At 45.2% G+C, this 17389-nt stretch overlaps 1 protein-coding gene across 2 annotated transcripts in view; it reads left to right on the top strand.

Moving 5' to 3' along the window:
• Window positions 1–17389, top strand: part of NDE1 (nudE neurodevelopment protein 1) — a 122163-nt gene that overhangs the window by 79937 nt on the left and 24837 nt on the right. For both annotated transcript variants that reach the window (XM_077448923.1, XM_077448924.1), the window contains exons 7-8: window positions 5374–5465; window positions 5625–5767. In XM_077448923.1, coding sequence (XP_077305049.1) covers window positions 5374–5465; window positions 5625–5767 — 235 coding nt within the window. The remainder of the gene's footprint in view (window positions 1–5373; window positions 5466–5624; window positions 5768–17389) is intronic.

Here is a 17389-nt window from a genome sequence, read left to right on the forward strand (position 1 = left end):
GAAATCCAATTGAGAATCTGTGGCAAGACTTGAATCTGTTCAGATGCTCTCCATCCAATCTGACAGGGTTTGCGTTATTATGCAAAGAAAAATGGCCAAAGATTTCACACTCTAGATGTGCAAGGCTGGTAGAGACATGCCCAAGAAGACTTGAAAGAGGAAGTTAACGCTCCCACTCTAATGCTGCTCTTTATTTAGTCCATTATATTAATTGTCAAACTATAGCCACTGTAATCCAGCCCAAATCGCATATTGGTTACTTTTTAAAGAAACTTTAAACAAATCTAGTTTCCAGAGGTAAGGCCGCACTATCTTGGGTATTGTTTTTCTGAGTCCACAGTAGTGCATTTCCACCCTTACGTGGAGCACTTCCTGTACTGCTAACCAAGCTACCTTCTCGATTCAACGTTTCTATGGCTTCCCTTTATAGTCTACTTTACTTTTGTTTCATAGTATTTGCTTGTGCCGATTATCTAGTGTTAGCTTGTCAGTCTTTTCATCTTCAGCTGATGAGACTGCAATATACAGTCCGATGCCCAGGTTTACACTTCATGTGATGTCACATGTGGTGTTAGGAGTAAGCTCTAAATGATTCTATAGTCTTGTGAGATTTGAGTGTTGTGCAGCAGGGAGTCCTAATAAGACAGACAAGTACAGTGCTGTAAATCAGGGGAGATATGAGCATGCCCCAGTGACGTAATTCTAAAGAACAATACTAAGCTAGTAAGGAGATATCTACAAGCAGTGTTAGGGGTTTTTTATGCTGATTTACATGGTATAAAGTGGTGGGGGGGTTTACAACCACTTGAAGCCTTAATTGCAGTGAAAAGTGGATCTACAAAGTATTTACTCGGGGGCTGAATACACACTTTTCACATACCGCTGTTTTGGAAACCATTTACCACTTTCCTTCCACTTCACAATTTGTGCCACTTTGTGTTGGTTAATTACATAACATTTTGGTTGTAACCTGGCAAAATGTGTAAACTTTCAAGGGGTTTGAATACTTTCTTTTCTTACATCAGGGGACACAGAGCCACAGTAGTTACTATGTGGGTTATATATCGGACCGACAGGTGATGGACACTGGCATGCCCTTAAGGCAAGGCGTGTACTCCCTATATAACCCCTCCCACTACTGGGAGTCCTCCGTTTTTTTGTCTTTTTGCCAGTGCCTAAAGTGTTGGTCACGAGATGTGCTGAGCTCCGCTGGAAGCTATCCTTGCTGGGGTTAGCTATGCTGATCGGATCCGTTCTGATGTCTTTTCATGGGCTAAATGAATGGTACCTGGGCCTCTTGTCAGAAGAAACAAGGTTTTGCGTGCGAGCGCTTCCCTTTGAGGGCTGGACCCTGGGATTCAGTACTTTTTTGCTTGAGGCCATAAAGTTTTTTTTTTTTTACTGTCAGGGTGCTATCGCAGGTACAGGATTGTGGGTAACCCAAGGTTCCTGAAGGTTTCTTAAAAGGGCTCGGAGCCCACTGTGAAGGATGAAGATTGGGTCTTTATCTCTGACTAAACCCTGCTGCGAGGATAAGGTAAGGGAGATTTTCTCAGGAATTTCTCTTATGTATAATGTTGTCATGCCTATGTGTCACCATTGGGGGCTGTATTGAGCACTCACCGTCCTGACGCTGGAAACTGCAAGGAAGCCTTCACTCTTCATCCGCAACAGATCCTGCGCCGCCAAACCCCCCCCCCCCCGCGCCATGCCTGCATGTCCACAGGACGCCGCTCGCGCATTAAAGCACTTTCCATTGAAAGGAGGGGGGGTCAGTAATTAGTGGGGGGTGTGGCTAATGGCGCCAGATGCTGGCCACACACGGAGAAGCAGGAGGATGGCTTGTTCAGGTTAGTGAACACAGGCTTATTCGTTTGACACATGCTTTACTGAAGCTAGGTTTCATAGAAGCTAATGGCGCTGAACTATAGCCTAGCAATGTACATTCTTTTGCATAGTGCCTCTGCTTTATGCTTCCGGCTATGAATGGTAATGGGACCAGGAACTTCTCTAAAGGGTCATTGGTTTTTCACTGTAAACTGAAGCCATTTCCAAAAGAATGTCATCCTCCTCTGAGAGGGCTATGACTAGTCAGATTGAGCCGCCTGGGGATGTTGTTGCATAGAACACTTCAGTCCGTGTGTGTGTGTGTGTGTGTGTGTGTGTGTGTGTGTGTGTGTGTGTGTGTGTGTGTTATATCTATATCTCTTACAAACGTGTTTTTTTTTTTTTTTTTTTTTTTTTTTTTTTTTTTTTTTCCTTCTACCATGTAAATTGGAAAGAAGATTAATGCTATGATGTCTCTCCATAGTGCGACTAAAAATAGCAGATTCCCATCCAGTCCTCAAGACCCTCTTGTTGAGGTGCAGGAGGCTGGGGATCGGGTAGATCTTCCTAAATATTTGGAAGATAACTATTTATCCTCTTCGGATGAGCCTAATATGGAAGGTGTAGCATCACAAGACACATTGCTTGTGTACTGCAACACAGGCTCTTGAGTTGCCTACCTCTAATTGGTTCATTAGAACCTCCCCCCCCCATCTGGGGATGTTTTTTTCCTATTCATGCATGGCTAAAAAAAAAGCTTATATATTCTGAATATGAACATCAGGATAAACAATTTTATCCTCCCAAGAAATTCTCCACACTTTATCTGAGAGTATTTCTATGAAGAAATGGGGGGGGGGGGTTCCAGCAATTGATGCTGCAATCACCTCAGTGAGCTGAGTCTCACATGTCCGTTAGATAATGCACTGATGTTAAAGGATCCAACAAATTAAAAGTTGGAACTTCCTTTTTAAAGACAATGTCTTTTGCAGTTCAGTAGCACAGCTGGTTCTTGTTGCAATTGGTGTATGTCAGTCCATTAAGGAACAGTTTGTGGAGATACCTGAAATTCTGTCTGATCAGCAGGGCCCGGTAATGGGCTGGTGTATCTCATGCCATGTCTCACTGTATATGCTATGAAAGACTACCATTTTTAAGCCTTATGGCTTATGCTTGGACTAGTGCGTTCTTGCAGAGTTCTGTGGTTGAAATATTGATCAGCCGAAGCACCATGTAAAAAGCTCTTGGGTTGTTTCCCCTTCGTGTGTTATCGCTATTTAGAGACTATCTGGATTAGTACATCCAAAGGACCTCGAATGGGGTAAAGCTCTTTACCAGTAAAGAGGTTCAACATTTTTCCTTTTTATCGTGCAGCCTCTCCTATGCCAAGGGCGTTTACCTCCTAGGCTGTCTCGATGGCCTCATCCGTCAGGTTCAAGGCAAAGTTCCCAAGGGCAGCACCAGGGTCTTGGGGCAGAAAGCACAATCTCAAGACAGATTGATTTCTGCAATTGTTTTCTCTAGGTTACGGCTAGAGTTCCGAGAGTTTCTATCTCCTCTGAGAATGTTCCCAAGGATCCAGAGTCTTTCTGGCCTCTGGATCAACTGTTATCCCAGTCAGTGATATCAGAAGTTGCCTGATAGCGGAACAGGTAGTTTTGGCTCAAACCTTTAAGGTTTCAGAACCAAATAGAGGGGTAAAACCCATTCTAGATCTTGACGATCTACATCGGCACTTAAACATCCTATCCTTAATTCGATCGGTTGTGTCCATCCTGGAAGGAGCGTATTTTTTTTTTTTTTTGCTTTAATCGATATCAAAGATGCATATCTCTATGTGTCCTGGAGCAGCCCTGGAAGAAGATTCTGTCCAGGGGAGATGGGCAAGATCCTCTAACCTGGACCATCAACTTTTTTGGAAGATTAGAGCAGTATGTCTGGCCCTAGAATCTGGGACGGTCAGACTACGGGACTGTCCTGTCAGGATTCAGTCTGACGAGGCCACAGTGGTGGCTTTCAGCAATTACCAGGGGGGCACGAGGGGTCGTGCAGCCCAAAAAGGTGAATAATGTTCTAGCTTGGGCAGAACACAACATTCCTGGCCTATCAGCATTTTTCATTTCAGGAATAGAGAATTGGCAGCCGTACTACTTGAAATGCCAACAATTATTTCCGGGAGAATGATCTCTTCACCCCGACATCTTCCTAGCGATATGTCAGAGATGCTTCCCAATCTAGGTGCGTAGCTTATTCAGGGGGCAACACAGATTACCCACACTCCTCCCCCAACCCCCCCCCCCCCCCCCCCCCATCAAGGCACCTCTAAATACCTGAGATTTAAGCTTGGTCTTAATGGCTTTGCTGAATCAGCTGCTTGAACCTTTATGAGAAATTTCCTTGGTTCTTTTGACAATAAAGATAATCTTTATGGTTGCCATTTTCTTCTGCTAGAGTATTGGAACTAGCGGCTCTGTCTTGTAAAGAGCCATATTTTGATCATGCATAAGGCTAAGGTGGGGTGTTTGCTGATTTGGTTTAAATGAGAAAAAAAAAAAAAAAATATATATATATATATATATATATATATATATATATATATATATATATATATATATATATATATATATATATATATAATATTTATATAATATTTATATATATATTATTATTTTTTTTTTTTGCTTCTTTCTCCCCAGAGCCACAATCTAGGGAAGAGAGAGCACTATATTCCCTTGATGTAGTAAGAGCGATCAGTCTATTTAAAGGCGACTGCTCGGGTTCGCAAAACCATGTTATGTACTGCTAGAAGATCCAAAATGTGGTCAGGCAGTGATTGATCAAGCTTCGACTTAAGAAGAAAATTCTTCCTCCTTGTGCTAGCGCACACTCGTCCATGGCGATTAGTGCCTATTGGGTGGTGCATCATCAGGCCTCTATGGCTCAGATCTGTAAGGCTGCAACTTGGTCTTCAGTTCATACGTTTATCAGATTTTGTCAAATCTATATTAAAGGTCATGAGGATATTGCCTTTGGGCGCAGTTTACTCCAGGCTGCAGTATGAGTCCTCTGGCCTCCTGTTTTTTGTTGTCTCCCTCCCTTTAGTTGCCATTGCTATGGGACATCCCACATAGTAAATACTATGGCTCTGTGCCCCCTGATAAAAAAAGAAAACAGGATTTTTGAAACTGCTCACCTGTAAAATCCTTTTCTTTGATGTACATCAGGGGACACAGAGGTCCCTCCCTTCTTGGTATACACTTGTATTGCTTGGCTACAAAACTGTGGACTCCCAGTAGTGGGAGGGGATATATAGGGAGTACACACCATGCCTTATGGGCGTACCAGTGTCCATCACCTGTCGGTCTGATGTATAACCCACATAACTACTATTGCTCTGTGCCCCCAGATGTACATTAAAGTATTTTACAGGTAAGCCGTTTTAAAAATCATGTTTTTTCAAGGTATTGTAATCCGCCGCAAAATTCGTAAAACATGTCATGTCAAAATCATTTAGGATCCCCTGAATTTTCTGCTTTTATATTCCAGGTCTGGATGATGGGTACAGTGGGACACCATTGACACCATCTGCAAGAATATCTGCACTTAACATAGTAGGGGATCTTCTTAGAAAAGTTGGGGTAAGTTTTTTTTTTTTTTTTTTTTTTTTTTTTTTTTTTTTTTTTTCTTCTTTTCTTGCTCTTTATCTGCCAAAATCAGTGCTGAAAGTTTCTTGATGTGCAAAAATGGTTTGTCCTCTGTAAGACTAGCGGAAAAAGTGATCTATTCTTTTTCTGCAGGCCTTGGAATCTAAACTAGCCTCTTGCAAAAATTTCATGTATGAACCGTCTCCCAGCAAACCAGTGGCGCCTTTGATGGCTCGAGTTCACAAGCTTAGGGAAAGCAATGAAAACGTTCTCAGCATGTCTCCAGGTGAAAAGAGGTAAGTAATCTAAAATGCATCCTTTTAAATCGAGTCCCACCTCCTATTTTCCATTTTTGAGCTAATTCTCATTCCTTTATCGTACACTACGGGACACACTATCTTCATAGTTTAACAATGGGGTAAGATGGGAAGCGCGCCCCCCCCCCCCCCCCCCCGCCTAGGTGTTAACCCCTCATTAGCCAAGTTTTTAGTTATTTTTCTAGTGCGTGAAAGGTGACGGTCACTCTGTGTCATCTGTGTAGCTCTCCAACAAATATTACCTTCTCCATGGTTCCATTGGGGATCTGAAGACTTGGGGTTAAGACTTGGGGTTTTATCATGATCCATTTTCATATGGCTATTTATCCCTCATAGGAATGGTACCTGGTCCCCACACTCAACAATGCGAGGATGGTCTTTAAGATTGCACTGAACCCTGTGCAATGACCTAAGGCCTGGTGAACCAGTAGGGTGCTGTCCAGGGCAGTGATTCCCCCCCCCCCCCCCCCCCACTGGGATGTCGCATACATGAAGGCCACTTATCCAAAGCCTGCCATGATGGGTGAGAATTGGTCCCTTAAGAAGTCTTGTGGTTGGACAGGAGAGTGCCCTGCGTTCTGTTTGACATCCTAGCCTCTTGGCGCTCCTTGAGTCGGAGTGGTTTAGCAGCAGAATACTCCTAGCCTTTTGGTGCAGTGGGACTACAAGGAGCTCCGGAACTTTTGGTCACAGCAGAGCATCTTGGGAGATGCCAGGTTTGACCAGCAACTTTTCTTGTGGGACTAGAGGTGTCGGCAAACCATTTCTGTGTCTGTGTGCTTTGTAGAACTATTGGTCGCAGCGAGTATTCTAGTCGCCATGCATATACACATGCGTTTCTTTTTGGGGGGTGGTGGAGCACTGGCATATTGGAGTAATGTACTAGGGTAAACCGCACGTTGGTATGTTTTGGCACCGTACTCCTTCCTCATCCTGGCTGGGACTGCTGTGTTCAGACTAGGTACCGAGTATTATTATTTTATTTTTTATTTTTTTTTTAATAGGTCAGCAGGCAGAGGTGAGGGGATGTAGAGGTGAGGCGTCTTTGTTGGGTAGGATGGAACTAAAACGTAACCCCATGCAACATAACACTTGGAACAGTGTATTTGTGATTCTTGCTCTCTCCACCTATCGGGTACCTCTGCTGCCTTTGAGTGCCATCCTCCAGCTGCTTTGTAACATGGGAGGATTTTTTATCTGTTTGTTTTTTGCTGATGTACAGTAACAACTGTCCAGAATACTTGTTGGAGAAGAAAGACAGAGGGAAACCAGTTCTGAGAAATCTACACCTAAAGAATCCCAGGGTCAGAGTTCATCTCCGACCCAAAAGGTCTTTAAAGTGGTTGTAAACCCTTACAACCAACTTTGACCTACAAGTAAGCCTAGATTAAGGCTTACCTGTAGGTCCAAGAAATATCTCCTAAACCTACACTGTTTAAGAGATATTTGCCAAGACAGGCACCACTGTATGGAGCATGCGCCGTAGACAGCGGCGCGCAGGCACACTGAGCGCACCTTTGTCAACGGTGATATGCCGCGAGTGGCGGCTCCCGTGTGCATGCATGAGCGATGCATAGTAGTCCATTATGCTTTACCTTTGCAGGGAATCAAAGAGGAAGTAAACCCATTAGGGTTTACTTCCTGAGTTTTTTTTTTTTTTTCCTCCCCCCCCCCCCCCCTTCTTCCTGAGCCATCTTCTCTAAAGGTCTCTGCCTTGGATAATGGTGGGTGCCACTAGAGCTTCACTCCTTTCCTCACTCCTTTCCTATGCATCCTGAGCTTGAGCATGTTCTGTACACGATCGGGCTCACCCTAAGGGGGTTTGCTCCACCAAAAAGATTCACTCAGCAATACCCCATGGATAAAACTGAGTATGCCTTTGGTATATCTAGCAGCTTTTTGTCTCAATAAGAACTTAGTGTGCCCACTGGTCGATATCCAGGAATTTAAAGGGTTTACCTTTACCAAAAATTTTCTATGCAGATAAGGCATCTGTAGATGAAAACAAACTGTCTATAGCAGGAGCATTATTTGATTTTAATCAAAGCTGCACTTTACATACCTCATGAAGCCTGACTGTAAAACTTTTAGGATTTTGCTAAGAAATGCCCACTGGTACTTTTACTCATTCATTCATCGACAGACACAGCCTTGAATGAATGAATGAATTGTATAGCGCTACCTATACGAACTGAATCACCTCAGGGCGCTTTCTTGCCACCGGTGTCCATCTGCAGCTATTTATGCAGTCCTTTAACCTGTAGAGTCCCGACACCTACAACATTGACATACACATATTATGGCCAATTTTTTCTTTTTTTTGGACAGGGTCTAATTAACCTACCAGCATGTCTTTGGAGTGTGGGAGGAAACCTGAGTACCCGAAGGAAACCCACGCAGGCACAGGGAGAACATGCAAACTCCAGGCAGATAGTGTCGTGGTCGGGATTTGAACCAGCAACCCTATTGCTGCTAGGTGAAAGGGCTAACCACTACACCACTGTGCTGCCCATTCATAAGGATAGGTTAGATCGCCTCTATTAGGAGTAGGACTAGGCAGAATAAATAAGCAAATGAGCAGCTGGCTTCGCCCATGGGCCATCCTTAGTATGTCACCCCCTCCCTGCTCTAGGTATTCAGTTTTTTGTTCTGCCTAGTCAGGAGTAAGGACCTGGTTCCCTGCTGTTTGTTTTCTTTTTTTTTTTTTCCAGTAAGATCTACAATCAACTGCCAGACTGGCCAGCCAGCACATGCAGACAGCAGCTATGCACTAGGTCTGCCGCGACATGGCCCCACTGGACAGGGGCTGGCCCTGCGAGTTAAACGTCTTGCGAGGTCGCGTATGACTGGGTCTCTGCCTTGTGTCGCTGCATCCCTCATGGCCGACTGCCCTCCCACTTCGGTGGCGAGGAGGATCCGTCTGGGAGCGTTAGCCGCACACGTTGCTCGAGCGGTAAGTAAGGGGTCCCCCGCCTCTCCTCCCCTGGAGGGGTGAGGGGTGCTGGTACTCCCTGGGATGGTCTCTCATGCTCTCACGCGCTCGCTCTCTGACCATTTTTCTGTAGCCACAGCCACTTTTTTCCTTTTTTGGCCACATTCCTGGCGCCCTCAGACGTTTCTCGCTGAGGCAGCCGTTTTCTAGTAGCCTCAGCTTGTTTTGCCTCTTACGCTGGGTGCTTGTTTCCTTCTAGGACAGTGCGTTTTTTAAAAAGAACACCTCATGGCTGACACAGGGGAGAGCAGACGGCAGCAGCACAGTGTAGTGCCAGGGTCAGGGTGGTGAGTCCTGCGGTGGGGGGGGGCCCTCAGTCTGTGGCAGCTAGGAGGGTGGACATTTTGTGTGACTTGCCTTAGGTCTCTAAGTGGTGACAGGCGAGTGTGGCTGAGCATGGCGTCGGAAGCTGGCGCTTCTTCCCCAGACATCCCTGTTATGGCAACCTGTTCCCCTGCACCTGTGGTGCCTATGGATGCTCTGTCAGCAGTCCTGGAGGCATTTGTTGCCAGGGTGAAAGCAGCACAAGGGGGGGGGTGATAGTGCCTGTACCAATGCCGGAAAGGTTTCAGGGATTCTACTCCAATCTGTTTGTACTTTTACAAAGCTGTTGAGGGCCTTGAGATCCAGGACCGGGCTTACCTCTTCCTGCTTTGGGACTACAAAGGTTCAGGATGGAATCTGTTCGCTCAGTGGTCCCTGCTCTCCATCAGGGGTATTTTCTTGTGTCCCTGGACATCAAGGACACATACTTGCATGTCCCCATATGCATCAAGTATCGGAGGTTTCCACGATTTGCGGTCAGGGACGATCACTACCAGTTTGTAGCTCTCCCTTTTGGCCTGGCGTCTTCACTGAGGTGCTAGCCCCAATTTTGGCTTTAAGGCAGTGAAGGATTGCAATCATGGGTTACCTGGACAACCTCCTTTTGAGGGCAGCTTCTGCCTCAGAATTAGAGGAGGATGTAGGAATCGCCATGCAAACTCTTTGGGAGTTTGGTTGGGTACTGAACCTACAGAAGTTGGTGTTGGTGCCTGGAGTACCTGGGCTTGCTTCTGAATTCCTCAGTTGAGAGTATTTCTCTCTTGGAAAACAATGGTAAATGTATCCTCTAACAGAGTGATACTGGGGCTACAGAATAGATAAGTGTGCCACGTCCTGAGATAATATTAAATGGAATAAAGGAGGGACTATGGACTTTTTAGGCACCATAACACAAAAACATTTTTTAATTGTATATAAAGGTTTCACAAACTGCCAAATAAACAAATCACCAAAATAGCCATAAAAACACATTAAGAGTATTCATTTTTCATAAAGGTGAACCCCACCTGGAATTCACTTTAACGCTATACAAAGATAATTTAACTATCATTATATTTTATTGCATGTGACTCCATAGTACAGACATATAATTAACATTATTCTTAAGAACAGCAGGGACTGGAAGACATCAGAAAAGACGGATCAGAATGAAGGCAAAAGGAAAGGTTTTTCTTATGGCATTAAAGTAATGTATTTAGATAATTCATTTTTTATTTTTATTTTTTTTGTGTATCGGTTTTAATTTTTAATTTCTTAGAATTGAGAGTTGACTATAGACCACAACACATTACAGGAACAGTTTGTACGATTGAGCCTCACTAATACCAGGGGCCTGGGTAGCGTTTAAATGCTCTATCCAGGTGGTCTCTCTTCTGATTTGCTTGTCCCATTCACCCCCTCGTGGGTTCCTAGGGACTACAGCAAGGGCAATGAAGGAGATTAGATGTATCGAACTTATGATACAGATCCAAACACCTACTCACTGAAGTAACCATACAATATACATTATGCTTAATTCGGAAGCAAAAATATCTGTTAGTTTTCCTGACGTGTCAGGCATTACACTTGCAAAACCTCAAGTATATCACACCTTGAGTGTCGCAGTCAGCGTAAAAATTAGGGACAAATATTTCACCATTTGGGAGAATAAAGCGGTTACCTGTATTGATCCATGGACAATGAGCATTTTCCACATCTAGCAATACCATGAGGCTGTTGTCTAGATATTGGTTTATTGGAATAGTGACTGGAAGTGAGCTTGTCACTTAAGGATCTTGATCTCCTAATGGTTATATCCGGGCTAGGGCCCACAAACTTGGCAAGAATGGGGTCACCACACAAGAGGGACCAATGATTGACCAGGATCTCACGCAATTCCAAATGGTGTTTAGAGTATCTAGTAATGTACCTTTTTCCGAAAGCGAGATTCTGCTGCGGTTTAGTTTTTTTTTTTTTTTTTTTTTTTTTTTAAACCTGTGTCACTGGTGGGCAGTTCCTTCCGTGTCTTAGCAGTCACAATCGGCGTGTTTTTGACCCCCGGCGTGACGATTTTATTGCAAAGGAAAACTTTAAAAAAAGCAGTCCGGCGGTTTCCATTTTTACTGTGGGCGTCTGAAGCCCACAGGCATTTACTTTCTGTATGTGATGACGCTGAGCTCCCAGCATCCACTGCTCCATCTCGCGCATGCTCATTGATGGCAGTGAGCAGCGCTGTAAAAGTTTCTGTTTTCCATCACAACGGGCGGTGTCCCCGGAAGTTCCCGCCCTGTTGAGATGGCAACGAAATGATGGCCCTCGTCACGTGACCGGCGCCCTCCTTCCGAAATCTCACGAGATTTCGGTATTACTATGTCCCCCATGGGTTCTTGGGAAATGGCTAAAATTTCCCAGGGACCATTGCGAGGCCAATAACCACGCCTACTCCCACGGGAGGACAGCCCGGAAGTCGGCACAAACATCACAAATATAAGGTAAATACTGAATAATATATTATTTCAATGTTCATTACTGTAACCATGTTACCATGCCATTTAGATAAGAAGATGCTACATTATGTACAAAACCGCTTTAAGATTAATTTACTGTAGCCCCTTGGTTTAAGGCGGTCACGGAGTGACTTGGCCGTGTGTGTATAATATATGTATATGTATTTGTATGTTAAAATTGTTATGGTGCCTAGAAAGTCGATAGTCCCTCCTTTATTCTATTTCATATTTCTCCCTTCAGACAAACTGTAGACTCTTTAAGCTGCGGTGAAGTTTTTGGTGTCCCGCAGGTGGTCGTCGCTGCGTTTTTGAATGCGAGTTCTGGGTCTCACGGTAGCCACTTTCAAGGCAATACCATATGCTCAATTCCAAACGAGTCTTGCAGAAAGAGATCCTGTCCAAATGGGACAAATCTCCGTCATCCCTAGATTGTCAAATTCGGGTGAGCCAGCTAGTCAGGGAGTCTCTTCTCTGTTGGCTGAAGTCTCCGACCCTTTGGTCTGTGAAGTCATTCCTTCCTCTTCATTGGATGGTGATCACAACGGATGCTAGCCTGACCAGTTGGGGGGGTGTGGTTTGGGGAGTACAGTCGGCCCAGGGTCTCTGACGCAGGAAGAATCCCTCCTGCCGATCAATGTGCTTGAACTTCGGGCAAACAGTTGGTGCCTTTCCGCATGGTCACAGAGGCTGCAGTGGCATCTGGTCAAGATCCAGTCTGACAACGCCACGGCGGTGGTTTAGGTCAACCCTCAAGGAGGAACAAGGCGCTCAGCTGCAGTACTGGACGTCGCTCACATTCTGCTTTTGGCAAAGTGGTGCGTGCCGCCTCTGTACGCCATGTACATTCCAGGCGTAGAAAACTGGCAAGCGGACTACCTAAGTCGTCGGATGTTGGACCAAGGGTAATGGTTGCTACATCTGGATGTATTTCGCCTTTTCCTAAGGTGGGGCACGCCAGATTTGGATCTCTTGGCTTCTCTACTCAATCGGAAGGTACAGAGGTTTGTGGCCAGGTCAAAAAAACTCTGGGCAGATGCGGCAGACGTGTTGGTGGCTCAATGGGGGGATTATAGGCTGATTTATGCCTAACCCCCCACGCCACTCAAACTTCTACCATGTCTTTGCGGAGTGGAGGCTGAGGGGATTCCGGTGATTCTGATTGTCCCAGTGGTATGGGGACATAGAATGGTGGTTGATGTTCCTTGGCGGCTGCCATTGTGAGGACCTTCTGTCGCAGGGTTGAATACCAAATCCTACTTTACCATCGCTGGATTTAACGGCATGGCTGTTGAAAGCCAGGCTCTAAGGGACCGAGATTTGTCAGATGCGGTACTCTCTACTATGTTGAGGGCACTGAAGTCCTCTTCTCTGAAGATTTATCATTGTACGTGGAAGACCTACATCTCCATGTGTGAGGAGATGGGGTGGTGTCCACGCACATAATCAGTTTCCAGGATCCCTCTGTTTTTGCAGTGAGGAGTGGTCCATAAACTTGCCTTAAGCACCGTTAAGGGGCAGAGGCAATGTAACCTATCGTTATGAAAGCTGTGTCAATGAACTCGGAGAAATGGATTTTACGGTAAGTAAAAAATCCTATTTCTTTTCATACTTTAGGGCACACAGAGCCATAGTAGATACTATGTGGCTTATAGGCCTCCTTCAGGTGATGGACACTGGCACGCCCTAAGACAAGAAGTGCACTCCCTATATAACCCCTCCCACTACTGGGAGTATCTCCGTTTTTTTTTTTTTTGCCAGTGTCTAAGGTGTTGGTCATGAGTAAAGATTTGCTGTGCTGAGCTCCACTGAAGCAATCCTTGCTGGGGCTAACCATGCTGACCGGATCTATTCAAAGTGTTCTTTTTTGGGCCAAATCGAATGATACCTTCGCCTCATATTTGAATAAACAAGGTTTTGCCTAAGAATGCTTCTTTTTAGAAGGCTGGAACCTGGGATCCACTACTTTTTTGGTAGTGAGGCAATAACATTTTACTGGCAGGGTGCTGTTGCAGGTCCACTATTGTGGGTTTCTTCTAAGGGTCCCCTGCTCCTGAAGGTTTAATGGAACCCACTGTGAAGGGTGGTTAAGATTGGGTCTGTTGGTTTACCACAGAAAACACTGCGGCGGGAAAGGTAAATGGAGATTTTTAAGAAGTTTTTTTTTGTTACCGTATATACTCGAGTATAAGCCGAGTTTTTCAGTCCACTTTTTGGGCTGAAAAAAGCCGCCTCGGCTTATACTCGAGTCACTGAAATTTTTTGCCGGAGATGGAGGAGAAAAGGGGGCGGGGCCATGCCGCTGGCTGACGCTAGTGAATGGCCTGTAAGTGTACCGCTCAACACCATCCCCTCTGCTCTCTTTCGTTCTGTCCAGTTTTTTTTTTTTCTTCCTCGTGCTTATGGCTGTATGGCTGCAGTGGCGGGGGGGACTCTTTCTTCTATTTCGGGCGCGGAGGAATACATCCTCAGCGCCCGCGCCGCACTCCTCAGCATTAGGCTGGTCACCGCAGTGGGGGGACTCTTTCTGCTATTTCGGGCGCGGATGAATACAGCCTCTGCACCCGCGCCGCACACCGCTCAGCATTAGGTTACTGTGTGCTGCGGAGTGATATCCGATCCAGTCCTCTCTCTCTCTCTCTCTCTACACACTATAACAAGAAGCAGAGAGAGCAGGGGCCGGGCGATCCAGTGATTTTTAAGTTGAGGTAAGAGGCAAAAAAAAAAAAATGAAACTGACCTGCTTTTGTAGACCTTATTCTATCTACCATATATTGATTAGAATCCTGGATTTTTTTTTTAGCTTAAGCAATATTGTACTTTAAGGCTGGGTTCACACTGCAGAGGTTACGAGAATCGGATGTGATTCGCACTGCACTGCAGTGCAAATCACATGCGATCTCTGTGCGATGCGAGTTCAGCCATACAGATAGTATGGCTGAATTGGCATCGCATCCGACCCAAACTCGCACAGGACCCTTTTTTGGTCCGCAGCAGAATCGGATCGCATGGGTGTTCACACCATGCGATCCGATTCCTGTCCGAGTTTGCAGATCGCACTGCGATATGCGAACTGATCTGGGGGTGTCATTAACATTTCACTGACACTCCCAGCAGTTCGCATAGGGCAGTGTGAAGTGCCGCTGGGAGGTATGCGATGCGGGAACCTGCTGCGGATTCACGGCGTTCCCGCATCGCTGCATTGTGAACCCAGCCTAAAGTGCAATTACCGGTATTACCGTAAAATTATGTTTCAAAAGGCTGGGTTCACACCGGAGCGATGCGGGAATGCCGCAAATCCACGGCGGGTTCCCGCATCGCATACCTCCCAGCGCCACTTCACACTGCCCTATGCGAACTGCTGGGAGTGTCAGTGAAATGTTAATGACACCCCCAGATCAGTTCGCATATCGCAGTGCGATCTGCACACTCGCACAGGAATCGGATCGCATGGTGTGAACACCCATGCGATCCGATTCTGCTGCGGACCAAAAAAAGGGTCCTGTGCGAGTTTGGGTCGGATGCGATGCCAATTCAGCCATACTATCTGTATGGCTGAACTCACATCGCACAGAGATCGGATGTGATTTTGCACTGCAGTGCGGTGCGAATGACATCCGGTTCTCGTAGCCACAGCAGTGTGAACCCAGCCTCAATGAGTTCTAGCACATGTAAACACAAAAGAATACCGGTACCCTTTTTTTTTTTTTTGTTAAATATAAAAGATGTTGCACCGAGTGGTGAATAGATACGGTACCAAACATACCGTACCATGCTTTAAAACGATGCCCACCTGTGGAATGGCAGCACACTACGGTAAATTTATATTATCCATAGACGGCGCCGGGGTCTGGGGAGGGGCAATGGGTGGGGCCAGGGTGGAGCTGAAGGGGGCCCCGTCAGGTAGGCTGTACGGGGCCCCATGATTTCTATCAGCGGCCCTGTCCGTGGACATCATCATCACAGCGGGACATCAGCATCATGAGGTGAGTGAAAAATCACAATGGTTACTGTATATTTAATGGGCAGGCTGTATACCGGTATGTGTCTAATGTGTTATCCAGAGCATTATTACAATGGGTACTGTATATTTAATGGACACAGGCAGGCTGTACGGTATATTTAATGGACACAGGCAGGCTGTACGGTATATTTAATGGACACAGGCAGGCTGTACGGTACGGTATATTTAATGGACACAGGCAGGCTGTACGGTATATTTAATGGACACAGGCAGGCTGTACGGTATATTTAATGGACACAGGCAGGCTGTACGGTATATTTAATGGACACAGGCAGGCTGTACGGTATATTTAATGGACACAGGCAGGCTGGACTGTATATTTAATGGGCACAGGCAGGACACTGGTAGAATGTACGGTATATTACCGGTAATATGAGCCCTAACACAGGCTGCTCTTTGCAAACAGTCATGTCATCACTTTCTGTAATATCAGCCTGCATTAGGCCTCAAAAGGTACCCGAACAAGTCTTTTTTTTTTTTTTTTATCCTGTTAGAAATGGATCCCAGTACTTCTACCGGTAATCCTGGACCAAAAGAAAAATGCAGGTCATTCGAAGCTGGTTTCAAACTTAAGGTTGTGTCAAGAGCAGAAGAAAGCAATAACAGTATTGCAAGTAGGGAATTTTGTGTTGATGAAAAACAAGTGAGGGAATGGCGGAAAAAGAAAGCTGACTTGGAAAAGATTCCAAAGGCAAAAAAAGCTCAACGTGGTTTAACAACTTCATATGGGGCTTTAGAGACTGAATTGCATAAATGGGTTATGGAGTGTCGTCAAAATGGTTACTGCGTAACACGCATGGGAATTCGCTTACGTGCCCTTCAGATGGCTAAAGATGACAAATTAAAAGCACCAGGCATTGAAAAATTTGTTGCGTCAGCAGGATGGTGTACCCGCTTCATGAATAGGTTTGGCCTATGTTTGCGGCAAAGAACAAAGATTTCACAGAAGTTGCCAAAAGACCTTGATGAAAAAGTGATGTCATTCCATTCATTCATCATAAAACAAAGAAGGATCCATAACTATGACCTGGGAGATATTGGAAATATGGATGAAACACCTATGACCTTTGATCTTCCAAGCAACAGAACTGTGGCAAGTTTGGGAGACAAAACTATTTTTCTCAGAACCACAGGAAATGAAAAAAATAATTTCACAGTTGTTCTGTCATGTTTGGCTAATGGAACAAAGCTGCGGCCTGTCATTATTTTTAAAAGAAAGACCTTGCCTAAAAAGGTCAAATTCCCACCACGAATTACAGTGCGCGCACATGTGAAAGGCTGGATGGATGAAGACGGAACAAAAAAATGGCTGGAAGAAATTTGGAAAGAACGACCAGGAGCAGCCTTAAAGAAAAAACCATCATTGCTAGTTTGGGATATGTTCAGAGCCCACACATCTGATGGCATAAAAGAAATGGCAAAATCTTCTCAAGTTACTTTGGCCGTTATTCCAGGTGGGCTTACATCTGTATTGCAACCGCTAGATGTGTGTTTAAATAAACCTTTTAAAGACCGTGTGAGAAAGATGTGGCATGAATGGATGTCATCTGGTCAAGCCCGACTGACAAAAGGTGGAAATCTGATGAAGCCCGACATAGAATTGATAGCAAAGTGGGTTCGTGATGCATGGGAAGAGATTCCGGAGGACATGGTGCAACGCGCCTTTAAGAAATGTGGCATTAGTAATGCTATGGATGGCAGTGAAGACAGCGCTTTGTATGAGAACGACAGCAGTGATAGTGATGACTGCGAACTCAGTGATGATGACAATGTCTACG

The sequence above is a fragment of the Lithobates pipiens genome, unplaced genomic scaffold (genome assembly GCF_037356315.1).
Source record: "Lithobates pipiens isolate NorthernLeopardFrog02 unplaced genomic scaffold, aLitPip1_a1.2 Scaffold_22, whole genome shotgun sequence".
Lineage (NCBI taxonomy): Eukaryota > Metazoa > Chordata > Amphibia > Anura > Ranidae > Lithobates > Lithobates pipiens.